General features: G+C 42.5%; 1 protein-coding gene across 1 annotated transcript in view; it reads left to right on the top strand.

The window, feature by feature from the left end:
* Positions 1–22,605, top strand: part of LOC135197042 (transcription initiation factor IIB-like) — a 32,797-nt gene extending 10,192 nt beyond the window's left edge. Inside the window, exons 4-6 of the mRNA XM_064223978.1 lie at positions 15,618–15,719; positions 15,851–16,105; positions 16,946–22,605. Of these exons, the coding sequence (XP_064080048.1) occupies positions 15,618–15,719; positions 15,851–16,105; positions 16,946–17,107 (519 nt within the window). The 3' untranslated portion in view covers positions 17,108–22,605. The remainder of the gene's footprint in view (positions 1–15,617; positions 15,720–15,850; positions 16,106–16,945) is intronic.

The following is a 22,605-nucleotide window of genomic DNA, read 5'->3' as shown; positions in this document are numbered from 1 at the left end:
CAGGTTTGGCTTTCGACGATCCGAGTTAAGGCGCTTTTCAATTATATTAATCAGAAATTATTTCCAGGGTTATGACGCATGTTCCAGGGTTACAGCGCCTACAAACACTGATATGGCAGAAGAAATGTGACACCAAAAATGCAAAATAATAAATATTTGAAGTTTTTTTTTTATGAAAAATGCAATGTAGTTTACATAGTTTTTAATGCACCCAAAGCATTAAAAGTAAGGTTTTCTTAGGATTTTTGATGATGTTTCGGCTTACAACGCGTCTCAAGAATGGAACCCCCGTCGTAACCCAGGGACTGCCTGTTTTTATGCATTCAACTTACCCGTCAGATATATACTTAGCTATAGACTCCGTCGTCCCCGATAGAAATTCGAATTTCGCGGCACACGCTACAGGTAGGTCAGGTGATCTACCGCCCCGCCGCTGGGTGGCGGGAATAGGAACCATTCCCGTTGTCTAAGACAGATTTTCTCTATCGTTTGGAATGTAAACATACGTTTGCAGTTCCTCCTGATTTGGATTTTCGTGTTTCATCGCCATCGATCTTCTGGGCTAACTTTTGCAGGGAAGTACTGGGTCTTTGGTTCGGCATACGTTTATTAACTGTTTTAACGAATTTGGCTTCGAAAATTTCGAAGAATACATTACGTGTAACTACCGAAGTTTTCGGTAGACACTTACATAGTTTGCAAGAAGGGAAATATTAATATTTATTCATTAATGGGTAATAGAAGTTAAAATTGATTGAGGCTAACTTCCTTATCGAGGAAGTCAGAAAAACATAGAACTAGTTACGCTTCCTTTAGAAGTTTTATAGCTCTCGTACTAACAAGCAGTTAGAGCATTAACAGTACTAGTAGTGTTGTATCCTCATCACTTCTTACTTTACAGAACTACAAATTCATATTGCAATTTGAAGATAAAGGAATATAGCTCCAAAAGCGAGCTATTAGAAGGTAAGAAGTGAATTAGTGTTTCCCCATTGCAATGGAGGGTGCGTCTGATCGGCTTCATCTCGCTCCCAGGCCTAGACCTCTTCCAAGCTCACAGGCCCAGAGGAGAAGGAATGTCGAAAGCCTTACGGAGGTTATGGAGAATCCCCACCGATCAGGCGTCCCCTCGGCAGTGTCTGTAGAACGTCCCAGACTGCCAGGGATAGCCATTGGAAAGGCATCCTAAACAGTGTTTCCCCCTTATGGTTAAACCTCCTTACCCTCGGCGGATGAGGAGAAGGAAGATTCATCAACGAAGATTCTTATGAATATACAAGATAATCTCGTTTATGTTATGAATAAAGAAAGAGGAAAAATTGATGGTTATAGTATCATTACTAAAGCATAGCTTCATCTAGGCACCAGGTGCAAGTCAAGTGCCAGGTGCCTGCTTAGACGTCTACCATGATGAAAGATCCTCCCAAAAGCGCATGAAGGAATGCCATGGGGAAGGCACATAGCCAAAGGCCATACCACGTTGAATACCGCTTCCCTTCCGATCAACGAAGTTCAGTAACATGGGGTCTGGTCAGTACGTGGATAGGTGCCACAGGATAGAGCGGTGATGTCACAGTCTCTCAATGATAGAATTCCTTCGCCTTTACAGTAAGTGAGGTCTAAGGAACAATAACCTATGAAAGGGATTAATCTCCTTCTGATCTTCTCGAATGGGAAGAAGTTTAGAAGACGAGGCTCCAATGAGGAAATACTTTCGAATTATAAATTGTTCCGATACGTAATACAAACCCTCGGTCCTTTAACAATAGGAAGGTAACTAGCGGCAGCTGGGACGGTCGTAAGCTTCGAACAAGGGGAGAACGGTAGTTAACTGCTTGTCCGATCGTGCGCGCGCCCGCAGACCCGAGAGGTGAAGAATCACTTTTGCTTTCGGCCGCGGGTGTGAAGGACGTGTTCGTCATCGCTCTCTGCCCGCTTCATCGTCGTATGCTTTGTTTATATTGTGTTTTCTACTAATGGTTTGTTTGACTTGAAAATGAAACTGTAAGTACACTGTTTTCATTTTCATTACTTAATTATGAACCAACATGGAGCTATCGCCATAGATGCGGCGATTTCCTCTCTTTTCATGAATTGAACCCTTGAATTATGTCTCGGTGCCGACGCTCGCGCCGAGTCATGTATTTGGGCGGAAGTGTGTAATTGAAAAATGTAAGTACTTTTTTCATTATATTTTTGCCCTGTGCGTTCGTTACCGAGAGCTTGATTGCGCTCGGCACGAGCCTTTTATTTTGTATGATAAAATGCAATGAAAGTGGATTCGCAATGCAGTATTCTTTTCATTTTCATTTATTCATTTGCATAATTTAATTTGGATCAATTTTCGCTCTTACCCGGGAATTGATCCTTACGATTATTTTCTGTGAAAGTGAAATCGCAAGTGCAGTATTCTGTTTTCATTTTCATATATATTTTATGAATAGCATCATAATTATTTGGATCAAGTTTCCGTTCTTACCCGGGAATTGATCTTTTCCCCTTTTTTAAGTTCTATGAAGTTGAATCGCAAGGGGCAGTATTACTGTTTCATTTCCATATTACTTTTCACTGCTGTGCGGGGCTAGGGGAAGCGAAGGTCTGCCAGGAAGTCGTCGGAAAGCTCTCCCGCGACTCCCTTGGTATCCGATTCTTCGTCTTCCTTCCTGCCCCCCGCTCAGCTTCTTCGTTGTATTTTGTATTTGGGGTCTTCCTTGCGTTCGGGGTGGGGCATGTCCCCCCCTCCTCCCCCCGTGCGTGAGGGAACCCCTCTTACTAATCTGTCTGTGCTACCGCAGGTGCTACATCCGTGGAGACGACCTTGGACAGGTATGGGCCACTGCGGCTGCAGGGCGTGCCTAGCATCCACAATCTGCTGCAGCGTCTAGCGAGGTCTGGGGCGGTGACCTTGGAGCGGTCTCCACTACAACCTCCACGGCCGCTTATGCTGCTTCCCCCCGCTGGTCTACACTCCCCATGCTGTGTCGGTGACGCCGTCTGCCTCTTCTAGGGCCGGTCGCCGCCGTACGAGGAGGGGTATGCCGCCGCCGCCTGTGTTTTCTTCGTGTTGCCTGCCCAGACTTCCCGCTGTTCCAGCAGCTCGCCCCTTGGACCGGCCGCAGTACCCAGGTTCCCGCTGGCTGCCGATGATTCTACGAGGCGATGGCTTGGCCTGCCGTACCTGTCGCTGATGTGGTTCCCGCTACTGGCTTGGCTGTCCCTTCTGTGTTTACCGCTGCCACTGTTCCTGCCGCTCCTGAGCTGGTTGCTGTTCCTGTCGCTCCGTGGTTCCTGCGCCTGTCCATGCTGGTCCTGCCCATGGTGTGTCTTCCCCAGTCCCAGGTCCTTCCGGACAGGTGCAGTCGGGCGGGCCGTGTTGCTTCGGCAATAGGCCCGACTCCGGCCTGGATGGAGGACCTGACGACTGTCCTGCGTGAGCTGACGAAGAAGAGGAAGGGTGTCATCTTCGTCTTCGTCTGCTGCTGCCTCTTCCCCTTCGACTTCTAAGGGCCCATAAGCCGAAGAAGAAGAAGGCTGCCTCCCCCCCTAAGAAGTTTCCTTCGGGAACTTCTAAGGGCCCGTCCACCTCGGTGGGACGGGGGGTCCTTCTGCTGGTCCTCCTGCTCCTTCGGGAGCGGGGCCCGTCTCCCCTTCCGTAAGGAAAGAGATAGACGGGGACCAGAGGAGTATCGGTTAGCTCTGGTACTTTCCTCGCCTGGTGCTAGCGGCGATGCGCTACGCCAGGTTCCGGCTCGGTCTCTCGTTCGCGAGAGATCCCGAGTGTACGCTCTCCCTCGGAGACCGTGCAGCCAAAGTTTCGGCGCCAGAGTTCGCTCGGCGCCAAGACCACGGCACGGAGCAGAAAGGCCTGGCGAGAACCGCTCAGGTGACTCTCGCCAGGCCAGCGGCCGCTCTCGCAGCGACCAGCTGGTAACCGGGGTTTTCCCCCTAAGAAGACTCCTTCAGGAACTTCGAAGGGCTCGTCACACTCCGGTGTGACGGGGGGGTTCTTCTGCTGGTCCTCCTGTTCCTTCGGGAACGGGGCCCGTCTCCCCTTCTGAGAAGAAGAAGAAGACGGGGACCAAGGGTGTGCTGGCTACCGCTGTACACCCTCGCCTGGTCTTGGCAGCTCTGCTGCTAAGCCAGGTACCGGCTCGGTTTCTCGTCCGCGAGAAGTTCCGAGTGTACGGTCTCCTTCGGCGTGGTGACCGTTGCAGCCAAAGTTAAGACGCCTGAGTTCGCTCAGCGTTCATGACCGAGGCACGGAGCAGAAGACTGTCGAGAGCCGCTCAGGTGACCTCTCGCCAGACCAGCGGCCGCTCTCGTAGCGACCAGCCGGTACCTCGGGTGGACGTGACGGTCTCTGACCGGCCACAGGTTGAGGCTGGGAAGAGGTCCCCCAGGTCCCCTCGACCGACGGTACCAGCCTCGGCTGGTACCAGCGGTTTGACGTGCCGCGAGGACGCTCACCGGTCTCACCGGGCGAAAGCGAGCTCTTGCAGGTCACCTGACCGCCGCTCCCACAGGGACGGGCGGATACGGTGACCAGCAGCAGCTCGTCTGACGCACGGGACCGGGGTCGACGTGCTCAGTCGAGCCGCTCGCCACAGGTGAGCGGCACGGCCAGGCCTGCAGATCGATCCCCACCGCGGGTTGGTGATCGGCTGCAGCCCCCCACGTACGCTGGTCCTGCCAGCGAGCAGGGGGGGGGAGCGTCAGGTCTGTCTCTCCACTACTTTCAACTTCCTCGGGCTACACCGGGAAGAGGCCGAGGTAGCTAGGAGTGATCGTGAGAGGTGCGCCGCTCACGATCCCGTCACGACGCCGCACGTGCCACGTATGGTCTTAGGACCAACCAGGACGTACGCGCAAGTGATTGGAGGCGACCGTGGGGGGGGGGGGCGGGGGGGGGGGCCGTAGCGTCAGTTCTGTCTCTCCGATACCTTCAACTTCCTTGGCATACGCCAGGAAGAGCGAGGTATATAGGAGTGATCGTGAGATTGCGCCGCTCACGATCCCGGTCACGACGCCGCACGTGCCAGGTATTGTCTTAGAACCAACCAGACGTACGCGCAAGTGATTGGAGGCAACCGTCAGGGATCTGTTGCTGGTCCTTCTTCTGAAGGAGGAGGGTCTTGGGAGCTGCTCTTGTTGGAGGGAGGGGCTGGACGGTCCTACTCCTCAAGACGCTGTAACTTCCGAGATTCAGAGTAACTTTGCCCAGGTTATTGCACTGATCGTCAGCACAACGACCTGGGGGAAGGATCGCCGCTCCCACCAGCAGAGCCCATGTCTCTGCTCGAGTCGTTTTGTGGGGCCCGAGAGGGAAACCCAAACCGACGGTGGGTTTGCGCGATCGGAGCTTGCCGATTCTGTCTTGAACCAGAGTCTCTCGTCTCCGGACAAGAAGGCTCTCTCAGTTTCTGGCCGGTTGATCAAGCTATCTTCCACCTCCTCCTAACTGCGGAACAGCGGCGTTTTCTGACGGTGTCTTCGGACATCCGTATTTAAATACTCCTTCGGTCCTCCTGAGAGGTTTTGACCTCGCGACGAGGACTGGAATGAGTCGGAGGAGACGGTAATCGGTCCTCTCTCCTGTCAGGTGTCGATCAGCCCCACCCAGACGACGTTCACAGTGGCGGCAGACCCTTACCTACAGTGAGAGTTTGTAACCCTCCTCGGGAAAACGTTTTCTCCTGACGATACGTTTTCCCAGACTCTGAGAGGCCATCGCCGCAAGGCGATTGGCTGCTCCTACTCTTCTCCAACTGCTAGTTCCACTGGGAAGGCGAGCGAGTATCCAATTCCTCCCCCATTCCCTCTCTCCTTACGGCTACGAGGGAAAGGGGGAGGGATCCTACAGAGATTTCTCTGTAGGATCCCACGTTGGGGACTGCGCTACCAGGGGGGACCTTCAGGTCCTACCTGACGTAAGCCCCGGTCGTTGAGGAGGGATCCTGCCCCATTCTCGATTTCTACGGGAATCGTAAGAGGACCACCAGCCGATATCGTTTGTACGAATTTCAGGTGGGGGTTTTTCGCAAGACTGCTTAGAATTCTACGGAATTTCTAGCGCGATTCAGAGTGTTCAGAGTTTGTCTTACGATTCTCCAAAAACACTTAGGCGAGACCACGGTCCAAAGTGAGCGAGACGAGAATCCCCGATATGTTACACGATAATCGGGAACCTCGCCTATGCTCGAATTCCTGGAATTTCTAGCATTAGGAAGAAGACTGCTGCTGAAAGAAGAACTATCTCACAATAGGCGACCAACCTGGAATAGAGAAGAACGGACGGGAATATCCAGTTTGGCTTGAACTATCGTCTTAGTATTCTGTTCACCATTGAAGCTTTCCTTCGAGGAAGACTTCTTCACCTCTTCTTTGATAGAGACCGAAAGGTGGTCGATCTCCAAATCCTTATTTTGTTTTCTTGAAGGAAAGAATTTAGGATGGGATCGTTGTTCAGAATCCTACAAATATAACTACGTATATTAACCTCGCGACATGATTCTGCTAAGCAGTGAATGGTCCGAGGGGTAGGCGCATATCCTGGTTATTCTACGGATTGCGACTTAGACGAAAAGTATTCTAATTGAACTGCAACCCGGGTTGCCTGCAACCTCCCAGGAGTTTCCAGTTTCAATTTATATACTTATGGTGTTGTCACAACAACACCATTTAAGCTTTATATTTACCGAAATTCGTTTCGCTTAAATATAATTGCTCGAGCATATCTTTTTATGCTCGGTGGTTCTAGCCGAACGCATTCCTTCGTGGAAAGGATTACTTGGCAACTCAGGATGACGAGTCAGCGACAGCTACTGCGTATTGAATTGCCCGAGGCATTTCAGTACCAGCTGCCGCTTTGAGATGGACGGTTGGTTATGTCTTTCTCACCTGCTTTGATTGAATACCAACCGTATCTCTGCCCAACAATCACGGACTTAAGTCTCTGATTAACGGGGATTCTCCGCATACATGAATGACCATCTACTGCTGTGACGCTAGTATTCATCGTCTTCGGTATTGCGAATTTTTAAACAGAGATACTATTCGTACTTCATCTTTCTGTTTACCGCACGGTAACAGAATTCTGTAATAGTCTCTTGCTGCATCGTATCTCGATAATGCGAATGATTTTTGGCGGAATCCGAGTTTGTCCTGCAAAATATCTTGTATTCGGAGTGTGCAATTGTGCATTGTTCACCCCGGATTAGCAGATGTAATATGAAGACATCGCCTACTCCCACACCTGCCAGCTCTACTTCCAAACGTTCAGCCCATGAGAAGCAGTTTCTTCAGCAGCTCTCCCCTGTGTTTCATTACTGAAGAATGCCCCGCTTTCATTGCACAACGGACAGCAATTGAAATGGCGGTTAGTTTTCGTTTTCAGTCAATTGTAAGCACAGGTTTAGAATCTGAGATTCCTTCTCTCGATTCAGCTGGAAGACGTAGGTTGCATTCATTGCCTACCTTCGTCTTCAACGTCACTAGTGTTGTTTCTCCTTAAGCTGAGATTCAATGTCTATGAGATTTTCTTGCCATCAGGGACCTCGGTCTTTTGAAGGCAATTGACTTTCGCCTTTTGAGCTTATGCATTAAGATCATCGCCGCGCCGTCCGGCATCGGTGACTAACAAATATTTTATTTGTTTAGTCTCTCAGCATAACTCTTTAAAGGGCGAAGGTCACGTGACTTACCCGGATGCTTGGACAACTTGCCTCTACTGATTCCGAACCAGTCAGTTGGCAGCTGTCAGAGCGCCCGAGTCAGTTACGAACTATGCTGTGGACTTAGTTCGGTTGTTCCAGAGCAATCATTACTTCGTCTTACTAGCTTGTCAGTATGAGTACTGTACATAACCAAAGTCGAGAAGAGGGATAGGTCATACGACTATTCCCTTCTTTTCGTCTTAGGTAAACTGCATGACTTCTCTTGAGAAGTCAAGCACAAAGGGATGGGGATTTGTGACGCTCGATTTCGTACCGATCTTCGTACGAAGACTCAGAACCCTTCGGTAACTGACGATTGGTTCGAGTCCTTCACAATACCCTCCCTAATGGACTTCACCACCTCCGATACGAAGGCTATGCTGCTTTGTCCTGTGAAGGCGCGACGGAGCTGTCTGAAGAAACTCGACACCCAGGATGAGTGTGGACGCCTCTTCATCTTCTCTGCGTTCCGCAAGAACTTCTCCGTGGCGCAGGTAATGAAGGCAGGCGCCTGGTCCAACCGGACCGCATGCACCTCCTTCTACCTTCAGGATATTGCCCACAGTTCCTTGGATCTTTTTCCTTGGGAACCTGGTGGTTGCTCAACACGTTGTGTAGTTAACCCAGACCCTCCGCAGGCTGAACAGCATCGAGTCCTGGTGTGACCGTAAGAATGGATGAGGAATGAGAGTGTGACTGGCTCCTCTTCCCATCTTTTTCTTCCCTCTAACCTCTGGGTAGAGGGACACGGTCGTCACCCTGCTGGGTGGACGAGATGCAGTGAGCTACTCATAGAGCACCATCCTACATTTCAGTAGGATAGGAGTAAATATCCACCACTTCCTCCCAACAAGGGGGAGGAAGTGGATGCCAATTTTTTGAGACAAACCCATCATTTTATGATTGTCTCTTGCAAACAGGAACAAGTTCTTGCTTGCTGGTACGAAGAGATACGCTTGCCTCTCTCTTAGTACTTGGCCCAGAGGTCTGACCATTGATCCTGCGGTGCACACCCCGATCAATCGGACAGAGGTTTGGATCCCTCCCTTGCTCTTACGACCAGGGAGGCATTCCAGGGTTGGACGAACACCAGTCTGTTCACCAAAAAAGACTCAGATTCCTCCACCAAGAAGGGTTAGTCTTCCTATTGTTAAAGGACCGAGGGTTTGTATTACGTCTCGGAACAAATGACAATTTGTCGAAAATTGCATTTTTCCTAACTATACAAACCCTGAGGTCCTTACATATAGTCCCACCCTCATGCCACCCCCACCCCCCTCACTCTGCAACTTTTTGCATGGGCCTAAAGCAAAAGTGATTCTTCACCTCTTGGGCGCGCGGCGCGCGGCACGATCGGGACAAGCAGTTAAACTACCGTTTCTCCCCCTTGTTCAAAGCTTACGATCGTCCCAGCTGCGCTAGTTACCTTCCTATTGTTAAAGGACCTCAGGTTTGTATAGTTAGGAGGAAAAAAATGCAATTTTCGACAAATTGTCATATTCTTACAGCATGCAGGATTTCCAGCTTCTTTGTGTTGGAAGATGGAAATTGAACAGGGTATCCTCTTGAGATTTGTCACGGGATCAGTTTTTCCTGACGGGGGCGCGAAATGTCGCACAGGCGGCTGTCGCCCGTGTCAGGATGTGTTTGAATCTGTGGGAAGTTTCTCTGGAAGAGAACCCAAGAACATACTTCTCGTGAAAGAGACTAGTGGTCGCATAAGCGACTTCGTCTCTATCACATTGGTTTGATTTGGAGAGAAGTTTTTTTTGTAGGATCAGCCTTCACCTGCCAGGTACTCAAGATGTCGCACAGCGAACGTAACCCTTGTCAGGATGAAGCTGGTTCTACTTTTAAAACCCTTTACCTTATGAAGAGAGGCGCCTCTCCTCGGGTAACTCACTCTTTTCCCAACATTATGGGACAAGAGATGGAAGATATCAGACTAGGAAGTCAATGAGGGTGCAGGTCTTTCAGCTTACAAGACCTTAGCAACCCTTTTATTGCAAGAATTCGGAGAGTCTCTTGAGTTCTGCCACCCCTCCTTCTCCTAGTTCGTTACTTTTAAGAGGATTATAAGTCATCCTCTTCTGTATATATGCAGCAAACCGATTTTCAGAATGAGAACTTTGCAATTGTTTGGAATTGGACAAGACTTGTATGAGCTCGCATTATTTGATTAGAGGCTTTTTCAAGTAATAGAAGCATAAATTACAGCATTATGTCCATGGATAGGAAGCTTGAATGATTCTCTTCGATCCTTATTTCTCAATAGGATCTCCTTCGTCTAGTACCAATTCGTTTTATTGACGAAAAGAACGAAGTTAGGAGATTTTACATTCTCTCTCGGCCTCGGCGAGGAAAGAATGTAGTAGAGAATTCACCTTAAGACTACGGTATGATCATGTCATATACATATACCGAAGTTGACTCTATGGTTGACAACTGAATTCCTAGTATCCTTACAAAAGTTTTCCTAGTTTAATTCTGTTTACCGCAATGTAAGAGAATTATAGAGGATTCTTTATTTTAGGAGTTATCTCAGGCTTTCGGGAAGCATGCAGAAAAGCATGTCTTATTAAAGGACGAAGATTGCTAGATAGTTCGATAAGTCTGTTGGGATCATTTTCTTCGTGGGCAGAAGTTGTTTCCCTGATCTCAGGCTTTCGAGAAGGCATGTTTAGAAAGCTATCGTATTAAGAACGAAGATTGCTCAGGATAAGTTTGATAAGTCTTGGGAATCATTCTCTTCGTGACAGAAATTGTTTCCCTGAATAGACTATATACAGTGGTCCCCCCGTATTCGCGGGGGATGCGTACCAGACACCCCCGTGAATAGTTAGAGCCCGCGAATGTTTGGAACCTCTAAAAAAATGCTAAAAACAACCTATTTTGTTAGTTAAAACTCAAGAAAAACCCACTAAAAATTTTCATGCACGGTTTTTTTAATAGTTTTATCACAAAAAGTGCATTTTATGATGAAATTTATCAAAAAAACCAGGAATTTGTGGATATTTACCATAGAAAAATACCGCGAATGCGCGAAGTTTCCGCGAATAATGCAGGGAAACGTTCCCGAGAGAAATCCGCGAATGTGTGAGTCCGCGAATCTGGAGAACGTGAATACGGGGGGTCCACTGTACAGTCCATAAAAGTTTTTCCTACTGAGAACGGAATAAACATAGAAGGCTCAATGCGCCAGAATGCGCAGCCTGAAAGCCATGGCGCAAGCCAGAGCGCCTGGCGCAATGCGCCAGAAGCGCCAGCCTGGCGCAATGCAGAGCGCAGCGCACCTGGCGCAAATGCGCCAAAAGCGCCACCCTGGCGCAATGAGCCAGAAGCGCCAGCCCCTGGCGCAATTGGCGCTAGAAGCGCCATCCAAGATAATTTCTTGTGTTTTTTAGCGAGTTATTAACCTTAGAGTTTCACTAGCCTCTTCGACAGAGGCGTAGTAACGGCAAGTTTTCGTTCCTGATTTCGTTCCCCTTCTAATCGAAAATGGGTTCGATCCCAAGGAACTATGAAATTATTAATTTTAAGCATTTAGGCCAATGCCACAGCTCTCTCATATCACAAAGAGAATCAAGAATCTCTTTTTTTTTCGTCCGGGTTCGCGTTGACAAAAGAGAACCTGTTCGGAAATCAGACACGGAACATAACGATTCTTAAGAGATTCACTGCAATATGTTGCACGTCCGTGAGAAACTTCTCGATAGACGATAATAATTGTGAAATTATGTCTAGCATCTATTGGAGAGAGTTGTAAAAACCTGAGAGAAGTCTTCTTCATAATCGCTTCGCAAGGTGGAAAGACGACCAGGCTTCCTATAGATTACTCATTATTCTTGACCCAAGAGATGTTAGCAATTTACGCCTCTTTAGTTTAAAGAAAGGGGAATAAACTTTAGCTTTTTCCCCTAAATATAAATTCTTAACAGATGTTGTCAAAGGAAGAAAGGATGATACTTTATGCTTCATTTTTGGCCTTAGATATATTGGATTCACAGAGATCATAACGTTCTTCTCACAGCATGTTTCGTAAGAAAATTTCCCAAAGATTTCTGGAGGTTTCTATTAGAATCCAGTATATAGACCTGTAAAACCTCTCCATTCTGAGGTCGGTCTGCGTGCAGACTGACCAGAAGTAGACATGGTAAGAGGATTTTTTTTAAGGTAAGGAAAAGGCAAGGTCATGGTAAAGGGAACATAGGGGAACTTGCTGCAGATCTTGCTGGTGGGAATAGGGAAGCTGTCCTCTTCCTATACCTCTGTGAACCACATACGGGGTGTTTTCTTCCCTTTCAGAGGGAAGAATCACCTTTGTCTATATCTTTTATCAACAACGCAGTATAAGGTTATATTCTGTCTCTGCAAGGAGAATTAGATATAGCAGAGAATTAAGATCTTCGGGATCTTATACGATACCTCTATATGATAAGAGTAGGATATCATGCACGGAGTATGGGATTCCTTTTGTTTGGAGTGCTCAGATTCCGTGTTATGACAAGATGGAACTGCTCCTCATAAAACTTCTTTTTCAGAATTTTATGAGGGAATTCCTCCCGTTTTTCGTTTCTCGGTCCTATACGACCAAGAAGAAAAGGGAATTTTTTGTGCATTGGAATCTTGCATCAGATTCTATGGGAACTCGGCAATGGGTTCTTGCCAGCATAATACAGTATGTCTGGCAAAAGAACTAAAACCCTCTGTTCCTCACTAAACGCTCCAGATAGAGTTTCGTTGTTCAGACAGGGTCTTACGTTTTCATCTACAGAAGAAGAAATGGTGGAAACGTTTGCCTACAGAGTTTTTGGAATGTGATGAGGCTCAAAATGCTGCCCTTAGTTAGTATTAAGAGGGATATATATAAAGAGCTAAGAAATCATGGGTCCGCCCAATTTCTACTCTGAGTCTCCTTCGACTTCCAGGCTCCTTCCCTTCCTTCGGGCAAGGATAGGGAAGATTCTACAACGAGAAACCTCATCAACATGTAAGAAGAGATCTCTGTAGCAACAGAAGTAATCACGAAGGATCCTTTTCGGAATAAGACTTATCTCTCGTACTGTTAGATTTCATATCAATTATGGGAGTGTTCCGTTGACTTACTTCTCCTCCCTTGCCGGAGAGGCCGAGAGCTCAAAGTGGAAGAAGGTCTTCCACCCTTCTCAAAGTCTCCTGATAAACTATTGTGGGTTGTTTAGGACTTTCGGACAATGTAGCGCCAACTAGGCGCTAAATGCCATACAGGCGTAAAAAACGCCAGAGGCAGACAGTCCCAAGATCACTGTCATTGTCTGGTGAGGAGAAAGAGTGGGGCCTCCAACCTGGCTTAGATTTGCTAGAGGCGAACAAAATCGGACAGATAAGAGAGTTCGATGGGGAACATCGACCAGACATCTTCGAGACTCTAACCAAGCTCGAAGCTCTAGCAAGTGGGGAGGAACCAGCCAGGCTCCAGAGGCGAGGCTCCAGGCAGGCGCAAAAAGGCGCCAGGCCGGCGGGAGGGCCAGCCAGGCGCGAGGCACCAGACAAGCGCGAGGCGCTAGGCAGGCGCGAGGAGCCAACCAGGCAAGCGCGAGGAGCCAACCAGGCAAGCGCGAGGCACCAGCCAGGCTCTAGGCTTCATCCAGAAGAGATCCATTTCTAAGAAAGCCCTGGTCTTCTTTGAAACTATGTGATCACTAAAACACTTCATGAGTATCTTGATGATTCCTTCAAACAGCTGAGAATTAAAAGCGAATGAAGTGCGAGCTTTTATGAATTCTTGTTCTTTCCATAACAATATGTCATTAAGTACATATTAGCTGTCATTTTACGGGAGATGCAAACTCTGGGTGACCTCCCATTATACGAAGGATGTCAAGTTGACCTGCGAGGTTTACGTCCTCTCTGGGTTTATACTTGTCTACGGATAAGTTGCTGGGATAGGGAGTCGACACTGATCCTTAACTAGTGAGTTAAATCTTAATTTAACGGAATTTTTTTTATTATTTGGGTTGTTTGAAAGGAGTTTGGGGATAAAAACACTTTTTTTCCAAGTTAAAGCACGAACCCTCGTGTGAGGATCAGGTGATCGGGATCGGTGTTGTGCTCCTTAATTATGCCACTAGGCATAGGTGTTTTGTCATGTAAGTGGATAGGACCCCTTTGACAAATAACCATTAGATTCTGTCAAGTAAGTGGATAAGACCCCATTGACAGATCTACAAGAAATCTCTTTAGCCATAGGTTCACATCCTCGCTGAGGGCTCTTGAGACGAAGCAGACTTCTAGCAATAGCTAGGAGGTCAACCCTTCGTCTAAACACAGGAACCAATAGGGAACCAAGGTTTTATTTATTTATTCCTACAACGTATGTTGTTTTCCTGTCTATTCAGTAAATTGTAGCTGTCTCTTACCCTCCGCCAAAGGTGCCAATCAGCTAAGTATATATCTGACAGGTAAGTTGAATGCATAAAAATGTTATTGTCATGATACCATAATAAAGTTTTATGCATACTTACTGCAGATATATACGATTAATGGCCCACCAAGACTACCCTCAGGAGACAGGTGGAAGAGAAAATCTGTCTTAGAAAACGGGAATGGTTCCTATTCCCGCCACCACGCGGCGGCGTAGATCACCTGACCTACCTGTAGCGTGTGCCGCGAAATTCGAATTTCTATCGGGGACGACGGAGTCTATAGCTAAGTATATGTCTGCCAGGTAAGTATGCATAAAACTTTATTGTATCATGACAATAACATATTTGTTATTTGAAAATTATATTAATAATAATGGTTCAGTAAGATAGATTTGAAAATTATGAATTAAAAGTTAAAAAAGACTTATTGCCTATATGAATATTCTTGTTTATGTGTTGTGTTAAAAATTACTGTTGTTGTGTAGTCTACAGAGCATTAATGTATGTGTATGAGGAGTCACAGTTTAGTGTAAAGTTCAAAGAAGTATAGTGAAATGCCTCTTGCAGAAGGTATATGTTTAACATACCTGTGCTAATGGATTCCATTCTGTTTTTTCTGGTTTATTACAGGAGCTATTTTTATTAAGGATTTGAATGTTAAGTAAGACATGTTGCCTAGACTCTGTAGACTTAGAAAATGGATATTGCTGTATTAGGACCAACTAACCTGTTAAGCATTTATAAAAAAAAAAAGTAAGAGAAAATAAAAGAAAATAAATGAATGGTACAGTTTTGTGGCTATGCACTGCTTCCTGTAACTGAGGTGAGTTGAATAGTGGTAAGGACATGGAGTTCCAATCATGATGGTAAATCAAACATCCTGAGACGTGGAATAGTAAATAGTATGCTCTTGTCCACAAATCAGATATAAAGGAAGCTCAGTTACTGTATTTCTCATTTCTTTGTTTTGATGGCTCATACATGGCAAACTAAGAAAATTGACAATATTGGTTCATCTTTATTGGTGTTGAAGTGTTTAGTAGGGAACTGCAGTGGAAATTTCTTACATTTTTACTTTTGGGTTAAAGATAAGAAAAGAGATGAAAAAGGGTGTAGAATATAAAGCTTAGATCTTAATTATTAGTAGAAACTGGGGAATGTATGGCAGATGTAAAAGGCACTAGATTGCATTATATGTTAAGGAATTTAACTAGACTGGAGGAAAGTATTTTGGAGGCAAGTTTCAAATGTGTGTTTAACATAAATTGTGCAGTACGTATAGGAAGTGTGTGTGTGCTTGTGCTAGAAAACATTTCTATCACATATATTATCATATACATTATCTGCAAATAACATGTGATAGAAATGTTTTAAGGATTTTTAGACTGGTGTATGGTTTCTGACTTTTTTTTACATTTTTTTATTTATTTATTTATTTATTTTTTTTTTGGAGAAGATTTTGTAACTTTTGAATTACTATTGTATTTCATTTGTGCTTCAGGTCCATGATGGGAAAAACCTTAAAGGACGTAGTAATGATGCCATTGCTTCAGCATCTCTTTATATTGCATGTCGACAAGAAGGAGTCCCTCGTACATTCAAGGTACAGTAATGAGATATCATAACTATGTTGTTGTGAATTGTATCTGCAAATACCGTAATTAGATTTGCCTTCCTCGCCCTGTATATATACTATTTGCAGTTTTTCATATCCTATGTTTCTTATGATTTCAGGAAATTTGTGCTGTAAGTAAGATAAGCAAGAAGGAAATTGGCCGTTGTTTCAAATTGATTTTGAAAGCTTTGGAAACTCAGGTTGACCTTATTACCACTGGAGATTTCATGTCAAGATTTTGTTCTAACTTGGGTCTGCCAGCTTCAGTCCAAAAGGGCGCCACTCATATAGCAAGAAAAGCTGTTGATTTGGATATTGTTCCTGGAAGATCACCCATCTCTGTAGCTGCAGCAGCCATTTACATGGCATCACAGGTAGAGTTTGTATAATACTAAGTCTATGGTGAATGTGTTATGCCTCATGTAAGCTTACCCAATATGAGACCATCCTTTGACAAAGGTCTTAGCTGTATTCTTAGAAATATTTTGATATTTTAATTCTCCTGCTCTTAATTAATTATCAGAGATACATTTGTATGAGCCTTAAATGTTACTGTGGTTGATCAAGTGTTATCTATTATCTAGAGCCAGGTTTAACCAGTTACTGTGCTTATTAAAGATGTTCATGTACGGTAAAAAGTACATAGTTTTGCTTGTAGACGTATTAGTGACATCAGCGGGAAATATTCCCAGAAGCTGAGGCATTACTATAAATTTGATATAGAAGAATGATAGTCGTGTTTCGAAGTTAATTACCTATAAGCACAGTTGGAAATGGAAGAGGTCAATGACTGCATCAGCACTGAGTAACATTTTTGCTTCTACACTTGTGCAATTGTAGTGTTATTCTGGTAACATTTGTTATTGTCTAGAAGTGCCAAAAACTTTTCGTTTTTTATTTAGATTTTGGATGTTCTCTTTTACCTGAAATCCTTCCAGGAGGACAAAATGATACTACATGTTTTTATATTTTATAGAAAAATTAACTTTTTCTATGAAATTTTTGTGGATGTTTTTGAATTGTCAGTGAATACATTAGTTTCAGTAAGTAATTTATGAACCCTGTAAATAACATCACTTAGTCATATTCTATTTTTATTACACAAAACCCTGCTAGTAACTTCCCTTGGTCATACTCAACATTTGTTTTTAATATTCTCATTTTTTTATAGCATGAAATTGAAGTCAGTCCTTTGCTTTTTCTGTGTATTTCAGGCCTCAGAAGATAAGAAAACGCAAAAGGAAATCGGTGACATAGCAGGTGTTGCTGATGTGACCATAAGACAGTCTTACAAACTAATGTACCCAAAAGCTAAAGAGCTCTTTCCAGAGGATTTCAAGTTTGTCACACCAGTCGATCAGCTTCCACAACTATAAAACTTTTATCATGTGATGATTCTTCCTTGGTTTTTCATCATCTTTTAGAAAATTTATGTTAAGGTAGGGATTAGTAATGTGCCACTGCACTGTATGGGCCTTTTTCATGCCATGACAAGCCATTTAGTGGGTAATTTCAACCTTTCTGTACAATTCTTACCACAAGGAAATAGTGTTCATATTTGGTTGGAGATGTGTATGGCATTAGGTAAGACACTAGGGGAGGAAAAGTTTCAGTTGAGTTTCTTAGTAGTTCTGAAGTATATTGTAATAATGATGACATTTTAAGCTCCATGTGTACCATATTTTATTTAATTTAAATGCATGTTCTATTTATTCCCAGAAGAGAAAGTGCTGTTATATCTTTGCTGTGCATGTTTTTATGTTGATGAAAGCCTGTTGATTTTTCTTGGAAGAGAAATAACTAGGATTTTAGGAGCCGGAAGTTGAGAATGCAGGTGCTGTCAAGAGCTCTGATTTAATTGGTTGGAGTTGTCTCTTTTACGGAGATATATGCTGTTAATCCTTCATATTTTTTAATTGGGTTTTTTCTGCACTTCATAGTGTGGGAAGTGGAAAAGCAATGAAGATTAGATAAATATCATATAGCTGTGTTATTATGCTTTCATAATACTTTAATTTACTTGAAATGAGTGTTTATAAGTACAGTAAGGCCTTTTTATTGGTTACTGTCATTTTGAAAATGCAGTTTTTGTGGTCATGCTATTGTTCCTTTTATTCAGTAGTTAGCACCTTTGTTCCAGTAAATGTGGTTTCCTTCTCTTTCTGTTGTTGAGGAGTTCATATTTTGTATTGCCTGTTGATTGGCAGAGAGGAGTGAAATATTGAAAAAAATAGTGATGTAGTTTTTAAATTGATCATACTGTATTTTTACTGTAAAGGTGTACATATTTCAGTTAGAGAGGCTATAGTAGATTCACATCAACCTTGCGTTTGATGTCTAGGCCCGTCCCTTACGACACTCCTGATTGGCAGTTGATAAGCCAGTCTCTCAAGAGTTCACATAGGTAGGATGTATGTTCCACCTCTCCTGAGGGATACATCTTTCTTGTATCCCTCAGGAGAGGTTGAACGTAGATCCTACCCATGTGAACTCTCGAGAGAGACTGAGGTTTTCCAGCCCTGTGATTGGCTTATAAACAGCCAATCAGGAGCGTGGTAAGGGATTGGCCTAGACATCAAATGCACGGTTGATGTGAATTTCTACTATAGTATGTTTCCCCCCTGATATGAGGCCTTTAATACATTTTTTTCTGTAGTAGTTTTCACTTTAAGAGCGTTGTGGTTATTTTTGTACGTTTTTCAGTAGCTGGCAGTTTTTTCATCTGGTTAGGCACATAATAGCTCTCTTTGGTAGTCATACAGTTAGTATATCATGGAAAATGTAGCAAGCAAGAATGAGCATCATTTAGATGTCAGGTGGAGTTGAAGTTTTACTTTTTAATATCTTGAGGTTAGTAGGTCTCTCGATGACACTGAATTTTATGTGATCAGTACAGTTATTTGCAAAGTTTTACTTTCTTCAGTCATCTGCAATGAAGCGTTTAAGGAAAGATAATTTTGAGCTCATTGCACTTCAGGAAACTTACCCATACACTTTTCCTTCTCGTAGGTTGTTGATCCTCATTTGTAGAAGAATGGTGGCCTTGGTGAAATAGATTCTCCTTAGTGGTTTAGGTCATGGATTTATTGTATAGTGGTACACATAAATGTCACAATTGGAGCATTGCTTGTTTATAGTCACTTAAAGATGGTGAATGAATAGGAAGGTATATTGTTCTGTATGCTCATCTTAAAGGTACAAGATGGTAAACTGTCAATGTTGAGGTGAAGATCTTTATCGCAAATGTGCCATTGTCATGACCATTATTTTCAGTTTACCATTTTGATATTTTCAAGAATATTTTTTTTGATTGACATTGAATATATATGTATTCTATATATTTTTAACAATATACAGATCCCACCTCTTCATTTTATTAGCTTGAAGTTGTTTGGAAATAAGGGAAGAATGGACTAGCGTCAAGATTTTTTCCTTCTTTTCAAATTAAAACACGTTACAATCACATACCATGTGATAATAGTAGTTGAATTTGTCTGTATTCTCCTTCCAGGTGCAAAAATATTTTATAAGAGTACAATTTGTAATCTTTGGCCTTTTGAATGTTGTTTAAAGGAACTCTATAACTGGAATTGTGAGGCATACAAGTTAAGTTTGGGTCGTTTAGATTTTTTCTGTATTGCCGTGATTTTAAGGCCACGTTATATTAGTGGGTTAATTTTTGTTTTGATCTCTGACCCTACAGTATGCTCTTGCTCAGTCCCTTTAACAATACTTTAGCTTTATTTTTGTTTTGTTACATAGAAGATGAGAACTGTGATGAAATAGCACAGACTTATCTGTTACCATATTTCTCTATGGTAGGGATTTTAATGTCTTAGATTCACAGGCATGGAAATAATATTCCACTGAACTCAGTTTGTGCAGATAACAAGATTTTATGCAGATTTGTATCTTTCAATTAGTACTAACCCTATGTGACCAGTCAACCCCCAGAAACATGCAAAAATGGGATGTTAAGGTTCTGTTGTAAATCCATATCTTTGTTAGTTTTTTTTTCGTATGTTTGGTTTTAAATCTGAGATGGAAGATGGTTTAGGTATTTTAAGGCTGGTTTTATTAGGTAATTGAAAAACATCATTACCTTAGTGTTTTTCCAGAGCATAACACTGAGCAAAGAAGCCTACAGTTTTGTTGGTATGTAATGGCAACAGTATGTCACCAACAATGTCATAATCATCATTATTAACATTTTTATGTGGGATTGTCCTTTATGAGCTTAGATGTAGAATGAGTTAGCATTATAATATTTATAGTACAGCCGGAACTATTATGAATAATCGATTCATTAGGTTTGCTTTAATAAATTTCAGTCTTTAATAACTGTTTATCGTCCTATTTGTTGCAGGGGCTAGTTGTAGAGTTATTTTTTCTAAGTGACCATGCAGTTTTGTGTTTGCTTATGATGTAGTATCTTAATTATTCAGAAGCAGGGTAACAAGACTATTTCAATTATTTTAATGAGTCATTTCAATACTTGCTTAAAGTCAGCATCAAAGATTTCTTTTTGGAAATTAGAGCAAATAAAGTCACAGAAGTTGGACTGCCACATAGGAAAAGATCACAGGGAATGGATAGATAGATAGGGCAGAAAGCATGACTGCTTAGGGGCCAATCATTTTTACTGTGTCATATAAGGTTCATGTTTGCACTACTTCCTCTATAGTCATAGTAGGATTAGACCACAAGACATCACTTTTCTGCAACAAGGTAAACTTAAAGGTAATGAAATTCTTTATGATAAATATTTCTGTGGTGGTATTGTATCTCTCACTTGTAACGTTTTTGTGAGCTGTCATGGTTTGTTCTTTTTTGTACTCGGTAAGATGAGTGGATGAGGAGATATGTATATGTTCAGCAAAAAGATTTAAAATTTAATCCATTTCAGATACTACTTTAGTCTTTGTGAAGAAAATTGTCTTTGTAAGTTTTCTTACCAGAAACTCATTTCTTTTTATCTCCATGAACATTTTTCCTCGCCAGTTGTATATATCCTATGGCAGCATCAAAATCAAATATTTATCAGTCAAGTGTCAGGTTGCATTACTCATTTGTCAGCTTATTTAGAAAATATTTAAGCCAGTTTTTCCATCTCACGATTAGTATCTATTAAGGTTGAAAACTTTGAGTGAGAATATTGGGTACAAATGAAGTCTTGGAATTTTTCTTAATTTTTGTCTTTGTGTAACGTACGTGTTTGTTTATCCTTTTACTTAGATCGCACCAGAAAGTGAGTTGAATTGAGATAGTTTTTTTCAAGTAATTTTTTTTTTTTGTGCTCTAGTCATCATTTTAGAAGTTTCAGATATGCCAGAAAAAATTACAGTCAAATACAGTTGGGAATTAATGTTGTATATATTACATACTGTTCAACAAGAGAATAAGTATCTATTATAGCAAAGAGTATTGCTAATAGTGTTTTCTTCCTGCACGAGGTTGGTAAAGGTAATGGTGCATAAAAAAATTTTATTTTATATTTGATGGGCTTACCTAATTCATCCGGGTCAGCCTGCCAAATATTCTAAAAAATATATTAGTATTTCTATGTTGCATTTAAAAAGGAGGAACCTTTGAAATTGTCTTGTTAATAGATATGTTATCTGGATGATGATCCCCAGATGGTTTTTTGGGAAAATCACTAGATTAAACAAAAGTAAAGGTACATCGTTGTAAATTATACTGAAGCTTACAGTACTGTAATATATTTTTGTCTTTGCACTTCTATGAGTTACCATAATTCTCGTGTGATCTTTGCTGCAATGGGTCATTAAATTACCCCTTGGTCATAATCATGTTTGATAAATTTGGGTTCTGATTTTTGTATTCATGGATTGAGTTGCAAAATATTTGAATAGTTCAGATGAAAAATACCTGAAATCTCAATCCAAGCTACTGTTCTGTAATTTGATTTCTCTCGCAATCAGGCCAGCCTGTGAAAGAATTGTAACTGGTCTGGGTAGTACTTTTATCTAGCAAGGATAGTTAGGAAGACTAAACAACTCGAGTGGATAGACTTTTGGGTGAACAGTTTCTTTGATGAAGCATTATACATACAGTAATCCACAGGTGCATAATTGGATTTTTCTGTGCTTCCTGAAGCAACGTACAATGTGTGCTGTTGGGTTTACTAGTGCAGTTTAAAGAGTTGATGATTTCATGATAAAAAGTTAATTACTTTATTTTTATTGTTACTGAATTTAGGCCATAACTAACCCACTTTATAATCATGAAATGGGAACTTCATTGCACATAACTTCATTTGTTTACTATGAATTCTTCCTCCACATACTTAGAATCCCTCAGTATCCCCTATTTCTACTCCATTCCAACTTTTGTAGTATTAAAATACAATCCATGGCAGTGTTGTAGTCCATAGACTGGTCTGGTAGAGCTCATTAATGATATCAATAATCATGTTTAATCTGCATCATTAAATTCAGGGTACAGTAGTACGTAGTACATGGAATGGTATTCAAATGTTTAGTAGACATAAAGACTGAAATTTTGAACAGTGATCGTCTCGCACGACATTTAAAAGTGGGAAACAATTAATTTTCTCATGATTATTGATTTTTGCTGAGAAAATTTCCTTTTTTAGTACTGTAACATAGCTACTGTTTGTGTCTTTTAAGTGCTTTATAGCTTTGAAATAGGCTCTATTTTTGTAATGGATTTGCTTTATGGATTACAAGTATGTAAATGATACTATAATCTGATCTCATAAAATTTTAGGACTGGATCACAAAGGGTTATATTTATTAGTATGAGTACTAAGAAAATTTCTTAAACTGTAGAACCACTCATGCAATAATATTTATTTTGCATTTGTATTGAAAATAAATAAAGATGATACAAA

Source organism: Macrobrachium nipponense, chromosome 18, assembly GCF_015104395.2.
Source record: "Macrobrachium nipponense isolate FS-2020 chromosome 18, ASM1510439v2, whole genome shotgun sequence".
In the NCBI taxonomy this organism is placed as follows: domain Eukaryota; kingdom Metazoa; phylum Arthropoda; class Malacostraca; order Decapoda; family Palaemonidae; genus Macrobrachium; species Macrobrachium nipponense.
This window is presented reverse-complemented; position numbering and strand designations above follow the sequence as displayed.